Below are 22807 nucleotides of genomic sequence, written 5' to 3'. Positions count from 1 at the left end.
AATAGACAAATATACAAAAAGATATCGAATACATATGTATGTTTATTTGTATAAGCTCAACCAACGTGACAGTGATAGAAGGTGACGGATAGTGGAGAAATTAAGACTCTTTTTTTTCTTTGTCTGGGATTTATAATTGATTATCTAGGCCAATTACTTATGTCAGTAACAATCCTTAACGTTTATAAACTTCCTAGACTCTTTCAAATAATATAATCAAACCTAATAATAACTTTAAAAAATGAAAGCGTTTAAAACTATCGATCATAGAAGATAAAAATGCGTGGATGATAAAAATAATGTAAGGTATATTCTATAATTATAGGTTTCATACGAGTGTGGCCACTAAAAGCAATAAGTGGGTTTTACTTAAGCGGGGTTAAGGGTGGAGTGGGGCTGATGAGGCCACGACACACAACGCGCTATCTTAATGCTCGTACTGAAAAAATACATTACATATTAAAATTGTTTTTAACAGCGCAGCGACGCTAAAAGTGGATAAGCATGGAATCTTTACGCGATAACTGCTACTTTTTAGCCGACTTCAAAAAGAAGGAGGTTATCAATTCGACTGAATTTTTTTTTTTTTTTTTTTTATGTGTGTTACCGCGAATCTCCGCCCCTGGTGGTCCGATTTTGATAAAAATTATTTTAAACGAAAGGAAGTGCTTGCAGGTGGGTCCCATTTTTTTGTTTTTTTTTTTAAATAACTAGAAGAATAGTAGAATTTGAATATAGCTTCAAAATTTGTTGCGGAAATTAGGGACATTTTTGCTTTCAGCGCTTACGTAGGCTAAACTATAAGACCTACATCAAAATGATGTATGGCGAATTGTAGCTCTTTAAATGTGCTAAATAAAAGTCCGCGATAGCATATATCTATCTTTTATAGTTTTCTCACAATAACCATTTTTTTCTTTACGAAACATTAATTAAATTCATGCCCTATTTCCGACGCTATTATTCAAGTTCAGTATTAACCCTTATGTAAATAAATATGTTCATTATCAAGAGAATTTAATGTAGATTATATTTGCAATTGAAACTATATCATTCTGTCTAATAGTTTAGGAGATATCGTAAGAATAAAATTACGCGGAAACGAAAAATGCTACATCGCGTTACAATGAATAGCACAAATTTGCTTTCTGGGCTTACGTAGGTCAAACTATATGACCTACATTAAAATGATGTATGGAGTAATTATAGATCCTTAAATTTGCTAAATAAAAGTCTCAGGTGGCATATATCTATCATCTATGGATGTCTCACAAAAACCATGTTATTGTGAACAAACTTCGATTAAAATGCACACGAAAAACAGCGTCGTAAACTTACGGCGCTATTATATTATATTCGATATGAATCCTTATCCAAATAAATATGTTTGATGGCTAGAGTATTAAATGCAGATTACATTAGCCTTTAAACTATGTAATTCTGATCAATAGTTTGGAAGATATTAAATGATTAAAAACTACGCGCATTCGAAAAATGCTACTGCGGCGCGCGGCTGGACAAATTTAGAGGCAAGCTACGATGTATTAGTTCGTTAATTTTCAATTTGTATACCGATTTTGATAATTAGTTCATTGTTTAAAGGAATAGTGGTTATCTGCTGCATTGTATATTAGTTTTTGAGTACACACATATTAAATAGGAAAGTCCTTTTCTTTATTTGTCTTATTTCTTTCCTCATGCGTAATAAGGAAATTTGTAATTGAACTTCAAATTCACTAAAAATTGTGAAATAAAACAAAAATTTTAAGAAAAAAAAATAGCCGACTTCAAAAAAAACAATCTCAAACAAAATGCACTCAAAAGTAACATAAAAAAACAATTTCAACAAAATGCATTCAAAAGTACCATATAAAACAATCTCAAACAAAATGCACTCAAAAGTAACATAAAAAAACAATTTCAAACAAAATGCATTCAAAAGTACCATAAAAAAAAAATTCAAACAAAATGCATTCAAAAGTACCATAAAAAACAATCTCAAACAAAATGCACTAAAAAGAAACAAAATAATGACATGAAAACTTCTTTCTTTCTTTCTTCTCTCTTTCAAAAACCCTCTAAACTCTAAAGAAAGTTCTCTTCTTTCTTGTAACATGTCTATATTGTATAATTATTGTTATTTTGGAGTCGGTTTCGGCCTAAGTAGGGACATAAAATGTATAATATTATATTTACTTCGGCCGACACCGACTGCAAAATAACAATAATTATACAATATAGACATGTTACAAGAAAGAAGAGAACTTTCTTTAGAGTTTAGAGGGTTTTTGAAAGAGAGAAGAAAGAAAGAAAGAAGTTTTCATGTCATTATTTTGTTTCTTTTTAGTGCATTTTGTTTGAGATTGTTTTTTATGGTACTTTTGAATGCATTTTGTTTGAATTTTTTTTTTATGGTACTTTTGAATGCATTTTGTTTGAAATTGTTTTTTTATGTTACTTTTGAGTGCATTTTGTTTGAGATTGTTTTATATGGTACTTTTGAATGCATTTTGTTGAAATTGTTTTTAATTAACGCTGTTTAACGTTGCAAAAACTTTAAAAATCATTTCTTTTGGTCTTTTACACGTGAGATAATCACAGACTAAATTTACTTCTTTAAATTGTAAGGGTAGAAAAATACATTGTAAGTTTAAAAACTGAAAGAGAATTTTAGAATCTGGGTTACTTTTTCCGATATAACCAAACTGCTCAGACGTAACTTCCAAAACTAGCTTTAAAAATAAAACTAAACCGTCGAAATGAAACGTCCAACTGTATATTGGTTCAACACATGTCAATTTGAAACATCGTTACTAGAAATCGTGATTGTTGTGTCGGTTAATAACTCATACAATTATTATGAGGGATAAAAAACAATGAGTCTAGTCGATCCCGGGGCTTGAAAAATGTTTAAACTGTGGGCGTCGCCGAAGGTTGAATCTTAAGCTACGCTTCCACTGATCGTGGTCGCCGCGAGCGACCGCCGCCGGCTACCTGCTATAATTTGAGATCCCAGAAATTACTCATAATAAGAAATGTTACCAGTAATTTTATAGGTTAAAAAATGCTTTGAAGCCAGAGCATCGCTATTGCTTAAGATTAATGTTAATTACATAATTATAGTTTGAACACAAGCTATCTTAAAAGAGAAAACAAAAAGAACGCAAAATCTGTTACTATGTCAGAACTATCACAGTATTCACGCCATTGGGAATTTACTGACAATAATGAAACTTCTGGGTAATTATTATTAAACATTAATCTTAACTTAGCTAAAAATTAAGAAAAGTGCGGAACTCTTGACTTTTTAACAATTCAGCGGCACTCCTCAGTTTATTGCACACGTATGTCGCCGACGTTATGCCTTTCGTAAGCAATTGGGCCGCTGTTCCCTGTTCTGGCATCGCGCCAAGTAACCACTTCAGCTTAAGTCGTTTGTTAACTTTATTTAACAGATAAAACGATACTGTGTTCCTAAAGCAAAGTTAAAAAACGGCTTTGAAATAAAACCTACAAACTAAATAACCCGAATTTTTTATTTAATTTGCTGAAGCTCTTTTTAAACTTTTTTAATTAAAAAAATGTTACAAAGATAAGAGAGTGTGAATGGAATTATTAACGAGTTCTCCGCTTTGCCTTTTATAATACTTACAATTTTTTTATGAAATCAGGGCCATGAAAGAGTACTTGATTTCAAAAAATATTCTTTTACATTTTCACCCGATTTCGTAATAAGAACCCCGTAAAAATAGAGACTTCTTGAAACTGACTTAAACAAAAAAAAGTTACCTTCCTATCAGTTACGTCTTCTATGAAATGTTAGTTTTAGTGCGACCAAGCTTACTCAATACCTATCTGTACATACGAAAGGCGACACTACTGCATCTCGCTGTCAAGAAGGTAGGAATTTTTGGCACTATAAACTGACTTGCAATTTCTGATATCCACACGAGACTAGGATGCTATTAGATGAAATAAAAGAAGAAATAATGCAACTTTATGACTTAAAGTATCGTCTGGAATCACGAAAAGTGTCCTGTCTGTATCGCAAACTGCACGCGTCCGTCCGTCGAGATATGGCCTCTGATCAGTCGCCTTCCCAATGTATGACGTCACATAAAAGAATGTATGCAGCTCAGGGCTCTGCGTGCGAGTTATGGCCGCATAAAATTTGAGCTGGGTCATTTGACTTAATAGGAAAACGTATTGACCTGCCATTTCGATTACGTAATTTAAGATCGAACCCCATTTATTACCTCTTTGTGTATGGACAATTATTTATTTCCTGTATCCAAGTACCAAAGTAACTTTAACCTTTTAGCCAAAGAAGCCAACATAGTCTATCAATTCCTGTCATATCCCTCAACATCAATAACTAAACAAGTGTCAAATGTATTGCCAACTTTTTTATTAATCAGAATAGTCCAATAACTACCACAAGTTTGTGTTTTGTAAAGAATCTTATGTTATTCTCCATTTAAAGTATACTTATTTGTAAATGTTATATGCACACACGTAGGTTTTACCGACAATATTTAAGCATTCCGACATTGCCAATCAATCAGACATTTCACCGAACGAAACGTCGCTTCATGCGAAATAGTAAACAGGAGTAAACACATGCAGTTGAATAAATAATATTGATATTTAGTTGGCAGGGTACAAAGGCGTTTAATCGGGCCGTGGATCAGGTGAAATGCGCACGTTCCAGCAGTCAAACGAATAATTTAGCGCATCAGGACTTATACACAAAACGGTCGGCAACGTTTTGCAACTCTGTTTAAATACATCGGTTCCGGTACACATTTGAAAACTAAAACTATTCACCGACCGATGTTAGGCGTCGTGCAGCAAAATGTTTAATATTCAGCAGAGCTATGAGTTTTTGATTTGAAATTAGCTTTCGGAATGCGCATGTAAATTGCCACAGACAAATAGCAACACACAACTCCATGATTCAAAAAATATAAATAAAACACGATGCTTAAATTAGAAATATTTTGCAAATATTAAGCAGCTAGAGAATTAAAAAGACTTTTTCACATTTCATTTGTTTGATATTTACTTTTCCTTATACTAAATGTTTTTTTTTCTTTCTTGAAATTAATAATGTTAATAGCTTTTTAATGTAAATTGAGAATACACATTACCTGTTAATGCCCGGCGGGTGTATTTTACATACAGCATACATAAAATGCATTATTTCCGGATGATGTTGATTTTAATGATAGTAATAAAATTGGTTAATTTATTCATAAATTTACATATAAAAACAAATATTTCATGTATTAATATAACTAGAAATTTAATACCATTGTTACATTTAAAAATTTGCGGTGCCACCGACTCGCCTGGCGAGTTAACTTTTCAAAAATCGTAATGGTATGGTCCGTGTGAATACTTGTTTTCTTTTTACTGTATACCATTGTTTGTATATAAAGAGTTTATTGTTAGAAAAGGGTCTCTAGTAAGTTGAAAGGTTTAGTCGTAATCCTTATTCTTGGCACGGTTTGCCGAACGCAGTACTAAACGCTCCTCCTTTTGGCACGGCCGTTAATGGTCCGGCTTTTTATAGTGTATACCTACTAAGATCATTATTCCGTCGTTTGCTGAGACAGATAATGTTTTCTTGCCATCAAAGGTAAAAGAAGGAATAGTTATACCCGGAAAGGTTATTTAGTTTAAACCTTAAAATTATTTAATTATTTTGTGAATTATCACTTAGTTTATGTTTATAAAGATATTACAAAACCAAATTCAAAATAACTAACTAGACAATCAATTTCTATTTAAGGTATCAGAGTTACAGTATTGTTTTTATTATCAATGTATAACCAACTAGCAATGGCCGGGATTTTGTCGTTTTTTATTCAAAAATCTAGTAATAAATATAGCCTATGTCACCCGGGGATAGTGAAGATTCCCAACAGTTAAAGAATTTGTGAAATCTTTCCAATAGTTCGTTTCTCTTCAATACTTTCGGTGCCTATTCAATGCAAACAAACAAGTAAACAATCAAATCTTTCCTCTTTATAATATTAGTATAGACATATTTACATTTACATATCTATTAAGCCATAAAGATAAAGTATGACAATCGACATAACGACGTAACTTCTTATTAATGTACAACCAAAGCCATAGGAAATTGATACATGGAAGTTTATCAATTAATCAACTGCTAAAGCTGGTCTTCGAGCGAAACATTACCACTTTCCCAGACACAATTATGCAAATATTCGATCGTAGTTCATTGAAGAGCGAACCGTTCAGTAAATTGCACGAACTCTAAGGCTATAAGAAAACGTTTAACATATTAACATACAACCATTGAACTATCATTTGTCCTCTTGGTCGGTGGTTTACTATGAATAAAAGCATGTTTGTGTTCAAAGCGCGAAGGAACATCAGTATGCGCGCTGCGGGCGCGTGACGGCATTCGCGAGCGTCCGCCCCGGCCCGGCGTATACCTCTGTATGAACCTCACACACCACACCTATGAATGATCTTCAAATGTACATGTTTACATGTATATTCTTCACTGTAATTAAGGCAAACAACTAGATTCATTGTGGCACTAATATTATCCAAAGCACATTTAAGATTTTGCTGACCTTAAAAATACTAACTTTATTCCAAGTTGGAATACATCTAAATTATTTTACAGTTACACAATTTTTAATAATTTGCCAATTATCAATTCCGAATTAATAAATGAATTCTGACATTACAATTATCCTTAGTGATTGTGGTAAAGTCCATTCTAAATTGAAATCTCTCTTCTACCTATCTTATGGTTGCTAACATGCTCTAAAAAAAGCATAATAACGTAAAAATCGAAACATGTTTTCACAAATATATGTGATTTCGGTCTAGAAGCAACTCTAGATAAACTCTATTAATATATTTTGTAGAAAGCAGATACATTTTATGCCAGTATCTGTACAAAGGACGAAAAATAATTAATACAAATATCTCAATTTGCTCGATATCAGATATTATTGCACAAAACAAGTAATAAGATATACAAATGCACTTATACCCAGGATAAAGTTGGTATTGTACGTATAAACATCCATAATAAACAGCTACAAAATGCAATTGCATAATATAGCAAAGAATACGTATGTGTGATGATAATATGTAACACTGCGTGGAAGTGGCCGAGCGACGAGCGGACTGTATCGCTGTGGGTGTGGGGACGTAAAACTTTATCCTGGACTATAGTTATGCTAAATTAACACGTTTTGGTGGCTATCAAGTTGATGAAAAATATTGTTATGGTTTGCTTTTACATTTGCTTACCTTTGTTTACTATTTTTACAGGTATGCTGTATACTCATAAATATAGGAACATTTAATATGTATGTTCTGTAGTCTTTTGTTTATGTGATCTTGAAGAGCGAAGTGTCATTAGGGTCATATCCCTCCTCAGAGTGCCAATGGTTCAGTCTTCTGTCGCGTTTTCTTTTTATTAAATAAAATTTGTCATATTTCAAAATAGATCTCCTATATTGTCGTGGTTGGGTTTATTTAGCCGTCGAGCCAATGCTTTCACATCGCATTCGACACGGCTTCGAGAGCGAGTTAAAATCTTGTCTACGCAGTTTACTAGGCTGTCGGCTTGCGAGCTCCTATTCAAACCGTTTTATAATAGTTTACGCTACTCTGAAACACAGTTTTACTCAATGTACAAGTTTTATTTTAAAAGTCTTTAGAAATTCTGCACTATTTCTTCAATTCATATTTTATATTGATAATAATAACTATATAAAATTTAGGATAAATGTAAGTAAATCGGTGCCATTTCTTCTAATAACATTTCTGTAATATCAAGTTCATTACCAATGTAACAGAAGAAAAGGACAGAACTAAGAAGATAATATCCTTTGATATTATTAGGCTTCCAGTTAGCTAACCATAGAGATGTATGTACATACATGTGTTAATATGTGACATCGTGTCGGTATCCTAGGAAACGTCCCCGGTTAACTGGCCAATTAGTGTAATAGGAAAACTTGTTACGTGGTGCTACACTCGAATGCTCACCTAATATACAATCATAGACGAACAGATAACTACAATATAATAGACATATAATCTTGTTTTGAATTATATGACATATATAGACATTTGTATATACACTTTATCTATCCATTGTCGATATTTGTTGTTGTTTTATAGCCGATGTGATGTATAAATTATTGAGACTTTCCGTGGGTTTCTGAGACCACAATGTCCGTTAAGAACATATTGGTATCTCTAGTTGGCCATATATACAGGAATGACGACATGTTTTATATAGAGATTTTGGTCTTAAAAACCCACGGTTTGAAGTGTTAGAACAAACTATGAAAAATTATCTTCACAATCAAAATGTCATTTTGAAACTTCATTATTTAAAAAAAAAAAATAACATACCAACATACAAATTTTAGTTTAATTACTTCCCTGAAAATATTCACAACGTAAAATCTGTGAGGTTATTTTATTACATTTCGTTGTAACGTCCCTATCTCAAACAAGTTTTGAATTTTTGAGTCCATTTTCACCGAAAAAATTTCTTTTCAATAAAAAATAACCGACAGTTTGTGTGCTATTTTTTAATTTTGCAGTAGAAGTCGGGGAACATTTTTTGAACCGGATTGATGCGTTGTTTTCTAAAGGCTTTGTGCTAAACGTCATCGATCATAGTACCGTCTTTGAAATAAGTTTAAAATCATCGGGAAACAAAAGAGTCTTTTCTTTCCGATGTACACAATAAGTGTTGTAATCACATGATATCAAGTAAGTCCGCCATTACTTATAATTGCATAAGAAAAACTTTTTGTTATTCGCATCTTGTATAGGAAGTAGCGACATGAGAACTTGAATTGTCAAACGATATTCTCGTGGGTATGTCGTTGTGAATTGCAGCGAATCTATTGCTCTATGAATATGTGTGAAACAAAAGGCGGGAAAACTGGCGCGTGGCTGGGGGCGCGCGAACGCGATCACGTCGCAGGGTCACGTTGTCAATCGAGATTCTTTTTTTTATTTCCTGCTCAGACAATAGCGAGGAAATGTTTTCCAGTGGGGGCGACGAGGCAAGGGCGCGGGCGCGGGTCGCGGGGTACGGGGGTCAATAGCAACACTAATCTCTGTCGGGATCGTTCGGATTAATGGCTCGTATTGCCCCGTCTTTGTTGTTTGTTTCAAACTTCTCGGTTTGTCTTGCTGTTAAGAGTTCCGTGATGCAGTGTTCGAGGCGCTTTAATGTTGCCTTTTCCTTTCACGGTTTGTTTGCTATGAGTTTACTCGCCCATTCTTTCTATAATCTTAAAATTGTTCGAAAAGTTTAGTAACTTTTGGTATAGTTTCGTATAATGAACACATTCATTTTATTATTAAAATAAAGTGTTTTCTCGTATTACATTTGCAGCAAGTTATATTGTAAATTTACGTGGTATGTTATTTTGAAATATTACGTTCGTAGTCAATTCAGATCTGGTCATTAGGAAGGGTGCAGTTACTAATTAAAATAAAATTGTTAAAACCGGTGCGAGACGGTATTCCCCGGACTAACTTTTAACGAAGGTATATTTGGTTTCGACCGACCCTTTAGTGATTTCTCTATTGAGTCGGACTGCAAATAACTCGGTAATTGCCTTCAAACAACTTCAGGCTTTGTGGATGGAACACCGATGTTACCATGTTTTGAAATACCTGAATAGCGAACGAGTGGCCACAAGAACAACAAATCCGTGGATACACTTCGACATCCTAATACACTGAATTTTGAATTTACTCTGAAAAAACTCTACAAATTATCTTTAAAATCTGTACAATCTTAATGGTTATTATCCAAAATGCGTAAGCTATTCCTCACTTAAGTGAAGCATTGCTATAAATCTTACTAATATTATAAATGTGAATGTTTGGATGGACGGATTTTTGTTTGTTATAAGGTATCTGCAGAATGGCTCTATGGATGTCGATAAAATTTGGCATAGATTTGAACATAGGCTACAAATTAAGTTTTTTTAATTCCTCTCGGATGGAGTGGCGGGTGACATTTCGTATTCCATATGCTATCGTTAACTTTAAATTTATTTAATACTTTCTAATGTTTCAAGATTAATTTTTTAAGTATATGTCCTAGAAAAGAACTAGGGAAGAATAGGGAAGTCAGTCCATGGCTGTCACCAGCGGTATGTTAGAGTGCTCCAGAGTTCTTTTTTTCATAATATTTTTTTTATATTCAGGTGGAGGCGAGCGCTAGGTGTAGGCAGGATGATGGACTGCCTGTGTCCTGCGCCGCGCGCGCTTGCCTGCCGCGTTGTTTTATTGGACGAAAGGGATCTGCTGCACGAGATGCAGGTAATTATTATTACTCACCCCAAGTCATAACCACATAGTAATCCCAATAAAGATCCTTTATAACCTTAATATCTGTATATGTATATTCTTTACTTTTTATTTATTCTATATTTTATTTATTCTTTTTATTTATTAAATATTCATTTTCCAAATAGAACGTCAACAAATAGTTTGTTTTTTGTTTTGAAATTGATTCCAAACTACCTTTGGGCTTTAGTTGCGGCTTTTGACATATTCTTTTCATATATCTGCCTAAAATTGGTCAGATTACTTCAAAGCTCCTCAGCGTGTGTCCCCGCGGACTTCAGAGGGCTTTTTTTCAATTTCATCGCGAACACAGCTGGAGATTTTTTATGTTTCTATTCCGTTACCTTTGAGTCACCGACATATTTGTTACACCTTCGAAGATTTGACAATAAGTCGAAGAGAAATATTTTGATATACAATATACTTTATACAGACAATTATTGTTAACAATAGAGAAATTATAAACGATTGAGAGCAAAATACGTTTTCTTATTTATTTTGAAGCAAGCATTTGGAAAGGTATTATTTGAGAGTACAACCGGGAGGTCGGGGAAGGTCTTTTATATGCGGCACCGGGGTCCGAGGCGCGGGCGATGAATTCACTGAATCGTACGTCGACTCTATGAATATTAAATTCTATCGGGCGGGTATTGTCGCGCGGTGAATGTGAGAGCGGCTCGCGGCTCGGGCTGCGGCGGCGACGCACGTGTTACCTGGATAATTATATCGTCATTTCCATTGTGTACAACGTCATTGTACGAATATAACGTATGTTATTTATGAATATTTATGATTATTGAACGAATACTTAGATTTATTAATTACTGTTGACTGATGTTACTAAATCTCATTAGTAGATACAGGTATGAAATGTAATGTTGTATCTTTGGGCAATAGATCATACTCTGCGTTAAACTATGAAGTGAAAAAAACAAAAACATTTCGCCAAACCCAAGTAAAAGTGTGAAAGTTTGCAAAGGTTATAACTAAATAATTTATGAGGTCACTATGCTAACACACCGCCTCCGATGCTTCGAAAAACACTATCTCAGCATTATCTTGAAAACTCTGTAGAACACGAGATCATATAATTTTGTCGGCCAACGGGGCCGACACTTATCCGGACACAGTCGCTATAACTCCGCGACATAACCGTAAACAACGGTCCAATTGTTATAGATATTCTTTTCCCCGGACTGAAATCCTTCGCGTAATTTGTTCGTCAAACAAATTCCAAATATATATATATTGGACTAGAATCGCCAATTCGGGCAAAGTGGAAGCGACGAGAGTTCGACTTTTCCACCTAAACTGTATGGTTATTTTAGATAAATCGTCGCCCTTCCCAGAGTTTTCCTATCTACAAAGGGCCATTTGTCTCAAACGGATCCAGTCAAACTTTCCTCTTTTCTCATAACGGACAAATTGGATTGTGCACTAAGAATTTATTGCTCAAACTATTTACATATTCACTTAAAGGATTGATTTAAAATTGTTTTCTTTTTTTATTTAGTTAACAAAGCCAACGTAGTATATCTTGCGACTTTCACATATCAGCAAAGGCGTTATAAAAAAGTTTTATTCTTTAACATTTATTAAGTTCCAAATAAATTGAAGAATCATTAAAGTAACCATTTAGTATTATGCAAAATGTTACCTATGGTAGTGCTTGCATGTGCTCCGACCTATACAAATAACAAACACAGATTCCCATGTACTCGGGATGATGTACTCGGGATCAAAAGTCGTAAACAAATATTTTTATTTTCATATAAAATGTAATGGATGATATTTGTATCCGAATCTGTGTCAACGAGATTATTTTCGTAATAAAAAAGCCGTTTTAACAGTACCCTTCGTATAATACTCGTGTGCGTATTGATGTGGAAAAAATAAGATAGAAGCGCCAGGTAGAAATTCATAATCTCATTTAATACTCCTCAGAGTTGGCTTTGTCTTTATTTATTCAATAAATAAAATAGGTTTTAGAAAATAAAAAAATGTGATTTTGTTTTGTAGAGATTTTTGTAGCTAATTTCAAACAAAAAAAAATAGCATAAGATGTTTTTTGCAAAAAAAAAAACAAAATTATTAATTTAAAACTGTAACACAATAGGTACAAATCAAAACATTCCTTTTTACACAGACGGAATGAGAATAGGTAGTTCATTCTATGTAGTCTCGTGCGTCTCGACTAGTTGAACGAGTGTCGAAGAAATTGTCCTGTAATTTAGGAAACGTAGTGTGGAGAACGAGAAGGAGGTCGGGTACTCGGGAGTGGTGCGGGCAAATTGAGGCGACGGCATTTCACGTCTCAGCGGACAAATGCACTTCGCGCCCCGCACTGCTTTATCAGTCTCGTCCGTATTATTGCCGGGTTGTTTTTTTTATTGCTACACTGTAGTTATACTAACTTAGCTTGACTTTCTATTTGTTCATTATAGCAAATTATTCTATTGATATTCTTTTTCTAAGATACAATGACTAGTTTTCATTATGACTTTCGATTCATTTTCCCGGAAAGGTATAAAATTTAATAGAAATAGAAATTAATAAAGAATAGAAAGCGGACCTGTAGTGTAGTGTAGTGTGGCGTGGTCTTAATGACTTATGTATTAACGCACTACACAAATTAGTGAGAAGGATCGCTAATACGTCATCAACTTAATGTATAAATAGTCGTTGTCGAACTTTTCGTACGTCTGTGATTTTTGGCTGCCACGGGATATGTCTTAAGTTGCTAGCTTAGTAGCTATAACTACGCATGTATACCTAGGCGGCTGGTAGTAAGTGTCGCGATGGCAAATTGAGCCGACGGCATTTCACGTCTCAGTGCACAAATACACTTCGCACCACCCGCCTCTATCGGTGTCGCCTTTATTGTCTGCCAGCTGAGTCTTCACTTCTTTATCAAACAACTATAAAATGTTCTCGCCTTCTTTGTCCCGAGCAATAGATATTTAAGTTCTTGAATTCAAAAGTATAAAACATATAGTATTTTCTTATTCGGGGTCGATAAGTGGTCACTAACGGAGACTCTACGTATAGATTTCTCGTATTAAATCTACACTGAGAGGACCACTTAAAGACACTGATTGCGGTTGTTAGTTACTTAGTGTGTGTTACTAAGTGCTTTACGCGAAATTTAATTAAAATAGTAAAATGCTATTGCCAATTATTGTTTCTGATCACCCTAGTCTTAGATAATAAGAAATATTAAAATTTATTATCAAATACCCCAGTAGGTATTTTACACCTTTTTTATTTAACTTTAAATTGTACATATTATTTAAAAAAATCATTGCATGTAAAAATACTTGTGTACCTAATACTTATAGTCGTGTAAAACAATACTTGAATACTTACACATATGTATGCAAGCGACAGTTTCAACAATGGAGTTCAGTTGCAAAAGCGCTTGTTAGTGGTTACGCGAGCAGCGGTAGCCGCCTCAAAGATCAGTGTTAAAATAATGAGCGGGTATAGCTCTGTAAAATTATTTAACTATAACTAAGCTAGCTTAGGTCGCAAACAAAATAGCACCCTGTGTTATTCGATGATAGAACACCTTTATGTTGGTCAAAAATGTTTGAAATCAACACATTTGTTATAACTTTTTCAGATAAAAACTTAACAGTGAATTCTTGCTCTTCTTAATTATATATGTTCATAATTATATATATTCATAATAAATAGTTTATCATTCAAAAACGCATCATTTAAAGAAAAACACAACTTCGTTTGTTTTCGTTCGTTATTTGAAATCTTATTCACTAACAAGATACAATGTTAACGGAAATTATTAACATCATTGTAAATGAAAGTTTAATTGAAAATCAATTATGCACAAAGTTCTTGAAGACGATTTCTCGAAAGTTTCCCTCCAATAATAGCTCTAATTAGTTTTTTCCAGTCTTGAGGGCTCTACCTGATAGCACATTCTTTGAAAGTGGACTAAGTACGCATGACTTTGAAGGGAAGTCTAATAAATACCGATCTTTCTTCACATCCATATTGGTTCCAACAACCTGTATACGTCAGTGTTAATTGCTTCTATCGCCAGTATTTACAAGCGGAAACATTCTCAATGGAATAATTAATGAACGTTAGCGGAAAAAGGAAACAGAACCGTATATGATTTATCACAATTCTAAGAAGTGAAAGAAATATTAATCGAAATATCGACAACAATGTTGTAGTAATTTTAGCAAGAATTGAATGTCACATACAATCGTTCTGGATGAAATTGTTTTCGAACAAATTGGACCGCTTGTGCTGTTTGATCGAGGTAATGTTTTGAGTTGTCAATTTACTTTCAATTTTAGTCCATTTTACACGTCATTATTATTTTTAGTTTTCCAACATTGAATCAGATAATTAAATGATTATTTTTCTTTGGAAGATGTCTTTGCCTCTAGGTAATTTAAAAAGAAATTGCAATTATGGTTTATTTGAAAAAATTATAGTTGACGTACGATCACTGCACTTGGATAAAAATTCTGGCTGTCAGATTAGAAGATTGCTGGCCATTTACCGAGCTGAAAGTAATTTGCTGAGAACAGACGAGGCTCCGTTATTAAATCATTTATTATTCAGATCAACGAACTGTTTCGTCTGTTTTTATCCATAAAGGTAATACGTATGTGGATATTGTTGTAGGGCAACATATTACGTTCCAGTCGAGAAAACTTTGTGTTTATAATCCGATTAAATTAAATGAGTTGTCTACTATTTCGTATATAATCGGTTTTGAGGGTTTTATTCTACGTTGAATTGACTTTTAGAAAATAAATGCTATTCGTATATATAAGTTCAATAAGGTTCCTCTCTAGCTATGATTCATATATTATTAACACATAATTAATAACTTGAGTTGAACTATTCGTGCAACTAATTTTCAGTAGCAAAATAACTACACTTACAATTTAAATAATTTCTTCGTGTTTATGTTTTATTGGCATTCTTGGTGTAATTTACATAAATTTAGTGATTATTCACAGGCTTTAGGAATCAATCAAAGTGAAGAGGCATGTAAATGCGTTCGTGATGTGCGTGATAGCTCCCACCAGACCTCCTATAATTATGATGCCAATGCCATATCACCAACTACTGGTGTTACCACCCTACCATCGCGTGCGAATAGGCTTAATTGACGAAAGTCAGGCATCGAGAAATTTTAATTTGTACCATACCCGTTTCAGTATCGTGGGAATATGGAGCGGTCGCGATTTTTTACGCTTTCGGTTGCTTTTTTTACAATGTCTGTGGAACATCATTTTTTTAATACATTGATTTAATTTTTCATACTCACGATGCATTTTGTTTCATACTAGACTAATATGAGCACGAGTTTTTCGTCAGTATAAAATTAATAATCTAGATAAGTTATAACAATTAGAAAAATTACTTAACTATACATACGTAGGTTATATACCATGTGACATATGTATATACACCTATATTTTTATCCTCATTTAGTGACTATAATATATATACATAACATAGGTATCTAACAAGTAAAAATTAAATTATAAAATGTTACGTAATCAAACATTTTACTAAGCCAAGTACATAAATTGAATTTCATCATAAAATTATGCCCCTAAGCATGAATTAAGGCAAAAGAAATTGTATAACTAACGGTTGATTAAGTTGACTCACACAGGGAATTTCACGAAGCCGGAGGCGAAGGCATTTCAGTTCACCAAATTATACCTCAGCATTCATCCCGAACATTTGAGATGAGAGCTTTTATTAACAGCTACTTTATTGCCTTAAGTACAACGAAGTATATTTGAGAAGCATTTTCCAGTAGAGTATTTAAAAGAAATTGTATAAGTACTTATAATTTAAAGGAATAAGCTGTTATATTGAAATATTCTTTCAAACATTATGAGCAACCAATTTGTTAACATCTTGTTTATTATTTTTGAAGAAAATAGGATAGTAATGTTTAAACAAAGTGTATCGGCAGTGGAATTGTATAATAAGATTGTCTTTGAACTCATGAATCAAATGATATAACTCAATTCTTTTATTTTTTTCGTCTTATAAATTCGGAGACATATCAACATATCACTCTTGTTACCTAAAAACGATAAAGATGGGAGCGATATGAGATGTTTCGATTTCATTTCCCGAAACCAATAAGGAAAATCTCACGTCATCTATTCCAAATATCATTTGCATATAACACACAAATAGGAAGTAAATTTAAATAATATATTTTTTTATATATAAAAATATATATTTTAACAACATATCATGTTTGTATATGATTTAAATATGTGTATTTATGTATAAAATGATGTTTATGAAGATATTTGTTCGCAGGACAACAGCACCGGCCAAGCGCTCCTCGACGTGGTGTTTAGGCATTTAGATCTTTTAGAAACAGCTTATTTCGGTTTACGCTATGTTGATCAAGATAACCAAACGGTAAGAACTTCTTTTGCTTATATGTATCACTTTCGCATCTGGTAACCTTTTCGTAGAATAACACAGAAAAAGAATTTCTAAAGTCAAACAGATAAGGTTGTCAGGAAACGAATCTAAAAGCCTGAAATATTAGGTCCTTACATATGAAATTGGCGTTTTTCGTACTGGCCACTTTAATCACGAATTTCTCCTCTTTGGTAAGGAATTCCAAATTCAAATTTGTACAGCTATAGACTCATGTATTTGTGGTTCGATGACCGTCATTCATTTGTTTTTTTTTCTTCTGTTTTTTTCTGTTTGCGTCACTCATTTTACAAAATGGAAAACTTAAAATATCGCATTATTTACGAGTACGAGTTCCGCCGTGGCACTAGTGCTGCGGAAACGACTCGAAGGGTGAATGATGTGTATGGCGGTCGTGTAGCAAAAGAAAACACAGTTCGTTTTTGGTTCCAACGTTTTCGTTCTGGTAATTTCGATCTGCAGAACAAGCCCCGTGGACGGCCTGAGACTCAAGTTGATAATGAAGAGTTGAAGGCTATTGTGGAAGCGGATCCATCGCAAACCACGTCCGAGTTAGCTGCAGGCTGCGATGTTAGTGATAAAACTGTTTTAATTCACTTGAAGCAAATTGGGAAGATTAAAAAGCTTGAAAGGTGGGTACCTAACGAATTGGCTGAAGCAAACCGGCAAACGCGCGTCGACTGTTGCGTTACATTACTAAACCGGCACAATAATGAAGGTATTTTAAACCGAATCATTACCTGTGATGAAAAATGGGTTCTTTACGATAATCGGAAGCGCTCAGCGCAATGGTTGGATCCTGGCCAGTCAGCCAAATCCTGCCCCAAGCGAAAATTAACCCCAAAAAAGTTACTTGTAAGCGTTTGGTGGACTAGTGCCGGTATTGTTCATTACAGTTTTCTCAAATCTGGCCAGACTATTACGGCTGATGTCTATTGTCAGCAATTGCAAACCATGATGGAAAAGCTAGCGGCTAAACAACCTAGGCTGGTCAATCGCTCCACGCCACTGCTGCTTCACGACAACGCTAGACCACACACTGCGCAACAGACGGCTACTAAATTAGAAGAGCTTCAATTGGAAAGTCTAAGACATCCTCCGTACTCCACGGACCTTGCTCCAACAGATTACCAGTTTTTTCGAAATTTGGATAACTTCTTGCAAGGGAAAAAATTCAACTCCGATGGGGCAGTCCAAATCGCCTTCAAAGATTTTATTGATTCCCGTCCGACTGGTTTTTTTAGTAAAGGGATCAATGAACTACCTATGAGATGGCAAAAGTGCATAGAAAATAATGGTTCATACTTTGATTAATTAAATATATTATATTAAAAAATATTCGACTTTTTGTTCCTCCCATACAAAACGCCAATTTCATATGTAAGGACCTAATATATAGCAGCATATTTAAATACATGTGTGGTAAATTTGTATTTGCTAACGAATTTGCTGACGACACATTGGCTTTTCTTTCAAATTGCCGTTGCCCACGACTTCTTCCACGTGGAATTAAAAAATAATCTAGTATTATATGGTATATACCATATGTCATCGAGGTACAGTGTAGCCAACAGTTCCCAACACTAAAATAATTTTTCAAATCGGTCAGTAGTTTCTGAGCCTATTCGGTGCAAAACAAACCATCAACCAATCAAATCTTTCCTCTTTATAATATTAGGTATAGATAATTATATGAAATATTATGTTTCAATTATAACGAACAAAATAGAGTATCTAAGAAACAGCTTATGTAATAAAAACAAAATACATAATAAAAAATGAACTTGTTCAGCACTGGTTGGACGCGGGCCGGAAGCTCCGACGCCAGCTCCGTGGCTCGGATTCGCACACCTTCTACTTCGGAGTCAAATTCTACGCAGCCGACCCTTGCAAGTTATTAGAAGAAATCACTAGGTAATACCTTCTTTGTCTTATTGACTTATTAAATATTATGATAAAAATATTATAACATAAGCAACTCTTAAGTAAGTCTTAAATTAAGACGAACTTGTATCGAAAATGTTATTGTTGTTTTTAATGTTAATTCTATATCATCTCGATATTCATCGTTAGGAAACATGAAATGAAATGTTAGATGAACGATTATTTAAACACTTAGAAAATGAAGAGGTGAAAATGCCCACTCCAAACGGAGTAACTTTCGGCACTCCAATTTAATTTGGGTTGCAATTTATATTTAAGTATAATAATTATGTAATAACACGAAGTTCGAATTCGTAAGGTATTGAATTCGGGTAGATTGTTAGAACGAAATTATTAACTTTCAACATAAAATGGATTTACGGAAATCCTGTTGATGCTGCCAATTTCGTGAGTATCAAAGGAAAGAATAAAAATAAATAACCTAACACTTATTTTGTATTTGGTACATACAATCTTTGCTGAAAATGTTCGATATGTTTTAGAATTGATAACATGCGTTTGAAATTAATTGCTTTACATTTAAAAGCAGTAGAAATGTTTATTTAAGCGGTCCTGATCAAAGCAGAACGATAAAACGGTAGCATCGCTAAGCTTGTGTTGATACTATAAGTGGATACCGCCTCGATATCTATTCATCCTGTTCGTAATTCGTCCTCAATTTGGAAAAAGCAGAAATATTTCTACGTTATTTAAACAGTTTATTTGTGATTAGTTTCGTAAACAATTATTTTACACGAAGTAGAGTTTACTGTAAAGTTTTAGGTGGTCAGAAATGCATATGGAATAATGGTCAATTTGTACTAATTAACATCTTCGTATATTTTTTTAAGAAATTAATTTTACTAGCAATGCATACATATATTTTTGTTTATATTCTTCATTTTTTAAGGAGATATCAAAATATTTTGACAAACAGCATTAATATCTATTCCATACTATTTAATTTCTTTTTATTCTATAGTGTTTGACAGATTAAGTACATAGTACCTATTTCTTGGTCGGATTACCCTGAGCAATCATAGATAATTTGAAAACAAATAACTACTAAATAAATAACTATGAGATGTTATTTAACTGCGTGTAGTCTCATCTCTCCACGAACGATTCCTTTGCTAACGTGGTCATACTATTGGAAAATTAATTATTCAGTTGGCTATGTAAACTTTCGATCTTTCGATCTTTATAGTAGCGTCCTTTAGACTAAAAAAAATATCGAACCAAATTTTAGAGGTATAGTTGATAGAAATTCGTAACACAACAAACCTTTCTACAGTACTCTTGATTTAAAATGTTTTTTTGTGTTTTCGCAATACTGTGCTCAAAGTAACATATTGTAAAATGGTCATGTTTTATGTAGATTACAGTCGGAGGGAAGAAATTAAATTTACATGAACATTAATCCCTGCAGAGCGTTATATTGGAGGCCTGTTCACTTATTACGGCTCTAATGGCCACTTTGGATTTAACGTCATTCCCTAACTACCAGACATTGTGCTCGTAGAATATAATTATTTATGATTACAGTATTAAATCTGGTTCTTAGCGAGGAGGAACTATATTAAGTTAGGAATTAAGATTATATTAATGACTTAAATTTTCTGTATTATTTATGTACAAATTAACTTTGATTAACTTATCAAAGATTAAAAGTTTATCTTTTACTGCCACTCGCAATTAATGCTTTAAATGAAAAATTGCGTTCTAAGTATTTTTCTAGTGTATTATTTCTGTAATGTGATTTTTAATGTGCCGCATAATTTCATAATATCTACCTTACAGCACATTAATATCAAGCTTTGAGGGATAGGACACGACAATAAAACACATCTGTTCCCTCCATATGCCACACTTACTCGTATATTGAAAGCTGTGTCAGCATAGCATTTTGTAATCTCTATACGTATATCTTAACTATACTTATAATCTTATTTTGATTGAATAATCTTTAAATATTTGATTAAAAATTAATTACTAACTTGATACATCATTACTTGTAACTTTTTTTTTAAAGTTTCATCATTCTTTGTAAAATTATTAAGGTCACAGAAAGGTGTTTGTAACGTTTGTTCATCGTGATAAGAGTCCCGTTTCCTACAAACTTCATATTAGTTAGATCCACGAAAGCTTAAAGTTATGTTACATAAGTTTTTAAATACCACTATACAATTAAGTTTGTTTGAACGTTTACAAAATACTTAGTCTCCGTACGTCTTAAATGTTCCTAGCCCCTTTGAGAGGTAAGTCTTTACTAGAGCTTCTTAACCTAAGTTACACAATTCCGTTCGCTGTCACAAAGGATTCCTATCTATTGTCGGCACGAAGCCAATTTTTGAGTAACGGATCCCTATTAAACTTATTACCTCTCCAAAATACCTACAAAATTCAATCTACGCGGTAATATGACTTTGAATATATTTTTCTTTCATCTAGATATATTCGTGGGTTGTTCGTTTTATATTAATGAAAAAATAATATGCGTATAAGTATTCAAATTTATATTAGGTTGAGAATAAGCGGTAACTGTGAAGATACTATCGATTTATATGTCATCCAGATGTATATGTTAAACAGCCCCGTGAATGTTTTAGGGTAACCCAAACTCTCACAGTAATTTAGATAAAAACGAATAGCAATATTTACGTTACAAGTCTTCAGGTTAAATTCTTTCCATAAGCCTTTACGGTGCGACTTCTTTCAAGCAACAACGACTTCTTTTAAGTAAGTTTGTGTATTTTGAATACCTTAAGTAATCAAATGCGAACAGCTAACTTTGTCTTTGTTCCTTTGACTGTGGAGACTTGTGCTTAAGCAGTCCGAGGAAATTAAATTCTGGCGGGAATTGTGTAGACGGCTTAGACGGCGGGCTTGAGATTCTCAGCGCGACGCGTAGCTCTCTAAATGGATGTCCTTAGTACGCCAATTGTCGTCTGATGCTCGTAGGAACGCTTTGAGTTGTGATTTGAAACGTGTGTACTAAACTAAACTAACTTTGTGTGTGAATTGAAAGCTAATTTGGACGATACATTTTTAAACTTATTTACAAGCCGTCTGGAGATTAATTTACTTTCGGAAGCTTACAAGAAAAAAATCTGAAACATTAGAAGCAGCTATCTAAATAAATAAAGCAAAATTGTAATAAATATTATATTGAACCGTATCCAAATGACTCTGATTAACATTTATCTAGTTTTAGCGCACATAACGAAACATTTCATTCAATATCGTTGTTTATAGTTACTGTAGGGTGTTAGAGTCATTACTCAGGTTGAGAGATGACAACGCGTCGGCGGCGCGGCGGCGGCGGGTGGTGATACCATAATAGATAGGCCTTTTCATCGACCGACCGATGTTTCAATAAACAAACCATCCGACTCAACGGGACCATCAAAGCGCGCGCCTAATAAATATCACTTTGTAAACATAACTCATAACGGCGAAGTGATTTCGCTGTTACAAAATTTTTGTTTATTTTGTACGTATTCTATACCAAAGAAATTCTTTTGAACTGAGTGATAATTTTAATGTAACTGAATATTCTTAATTTAAATAAGAAACAGTAAATAATTTTATAGATTACTGAAGTTTAAAATTGTCTATTTAAATAATTCTAATAACTTTAGTTCAAAGTCAGGTAACAATGTATGTCCGCTGAAAATACAAACCAATAATAATTCTAAGTTACATTCAACTCTTCTACTGCAAGGAAATAAGATTGCAAACGTATGATTTTATGTAAAATACTAAATGAGAATCTTTTTTAAAGTTAATATCGAGTGAGAGGGCGAAGGAAGTGCGCGCCCTCAGCGCCCCCTGGACCGCGATCTCGTAAACAGCGGCTAGAATAAAACGAATGAATGAACCAAGCTGGCATTAGAGTACTCGACTTATGGCAACCTTTGAAAACATTTGTGAAACTTTTCATTTAAAACATTTTTAATTGGATACATTCACGCGAGTGACATTCTTAGTATTTTTAACAAACGTTATGGGTACTATATAAATTAAGTAATTAATT

At 33.6% G+C, this 22807-nt stretch overlaps 1 protein-coding gene across 3 annotated transcripts in view; it reads left to right on the top strand.

Moving 5' to 3' along the window:
- Positions 1 to 22807, top strand: part of LOC106709095 (band 4.1-like protein 4) — a 51266-nt gene that overhangs the window by 4225 nt on the left and 24234 nt on the right. For all 3 annotated transcript variants that reach the window (XM_014500795.2, XM_014500794.2, XM_014500793.2), the window contains exons 2-4: positions 10245 to 10359; positions 16720 to 16824; positions 18641 to 18762. In XM_014500795.2, coding sequence (XP_014356281.2) covers positions 10273 to 10359; positions 16720 to 16824; positions 18641 to 18762 — 314 coding nt within the window. In that variant the 5' untranslated portion in view covers positions 10245 to 10272. The remainder of the gene's footprint in view (positions 1 to 10244; positions 10360 to 16719; positions 16825 to 18640; positions 18763 to 22807) is intronic.

This window comes from Papilio machaon, chromosome 2 (assembly GCF_912999745.1).
Source record: "Papilio machaon chromosome 2, ilPapMach1.1, whole genome shotgun sequence".
In the NCBI taxonomy this organism is placed as follows: Eukaryota; Metazoa; Arthropoda; class Insecta; order Lepidoptera; family Papilionidae; genus Papilio; species Papilio machaon.
This window is presented reverse-complemented; position numbering and strand designations above follow the sequence as displayed.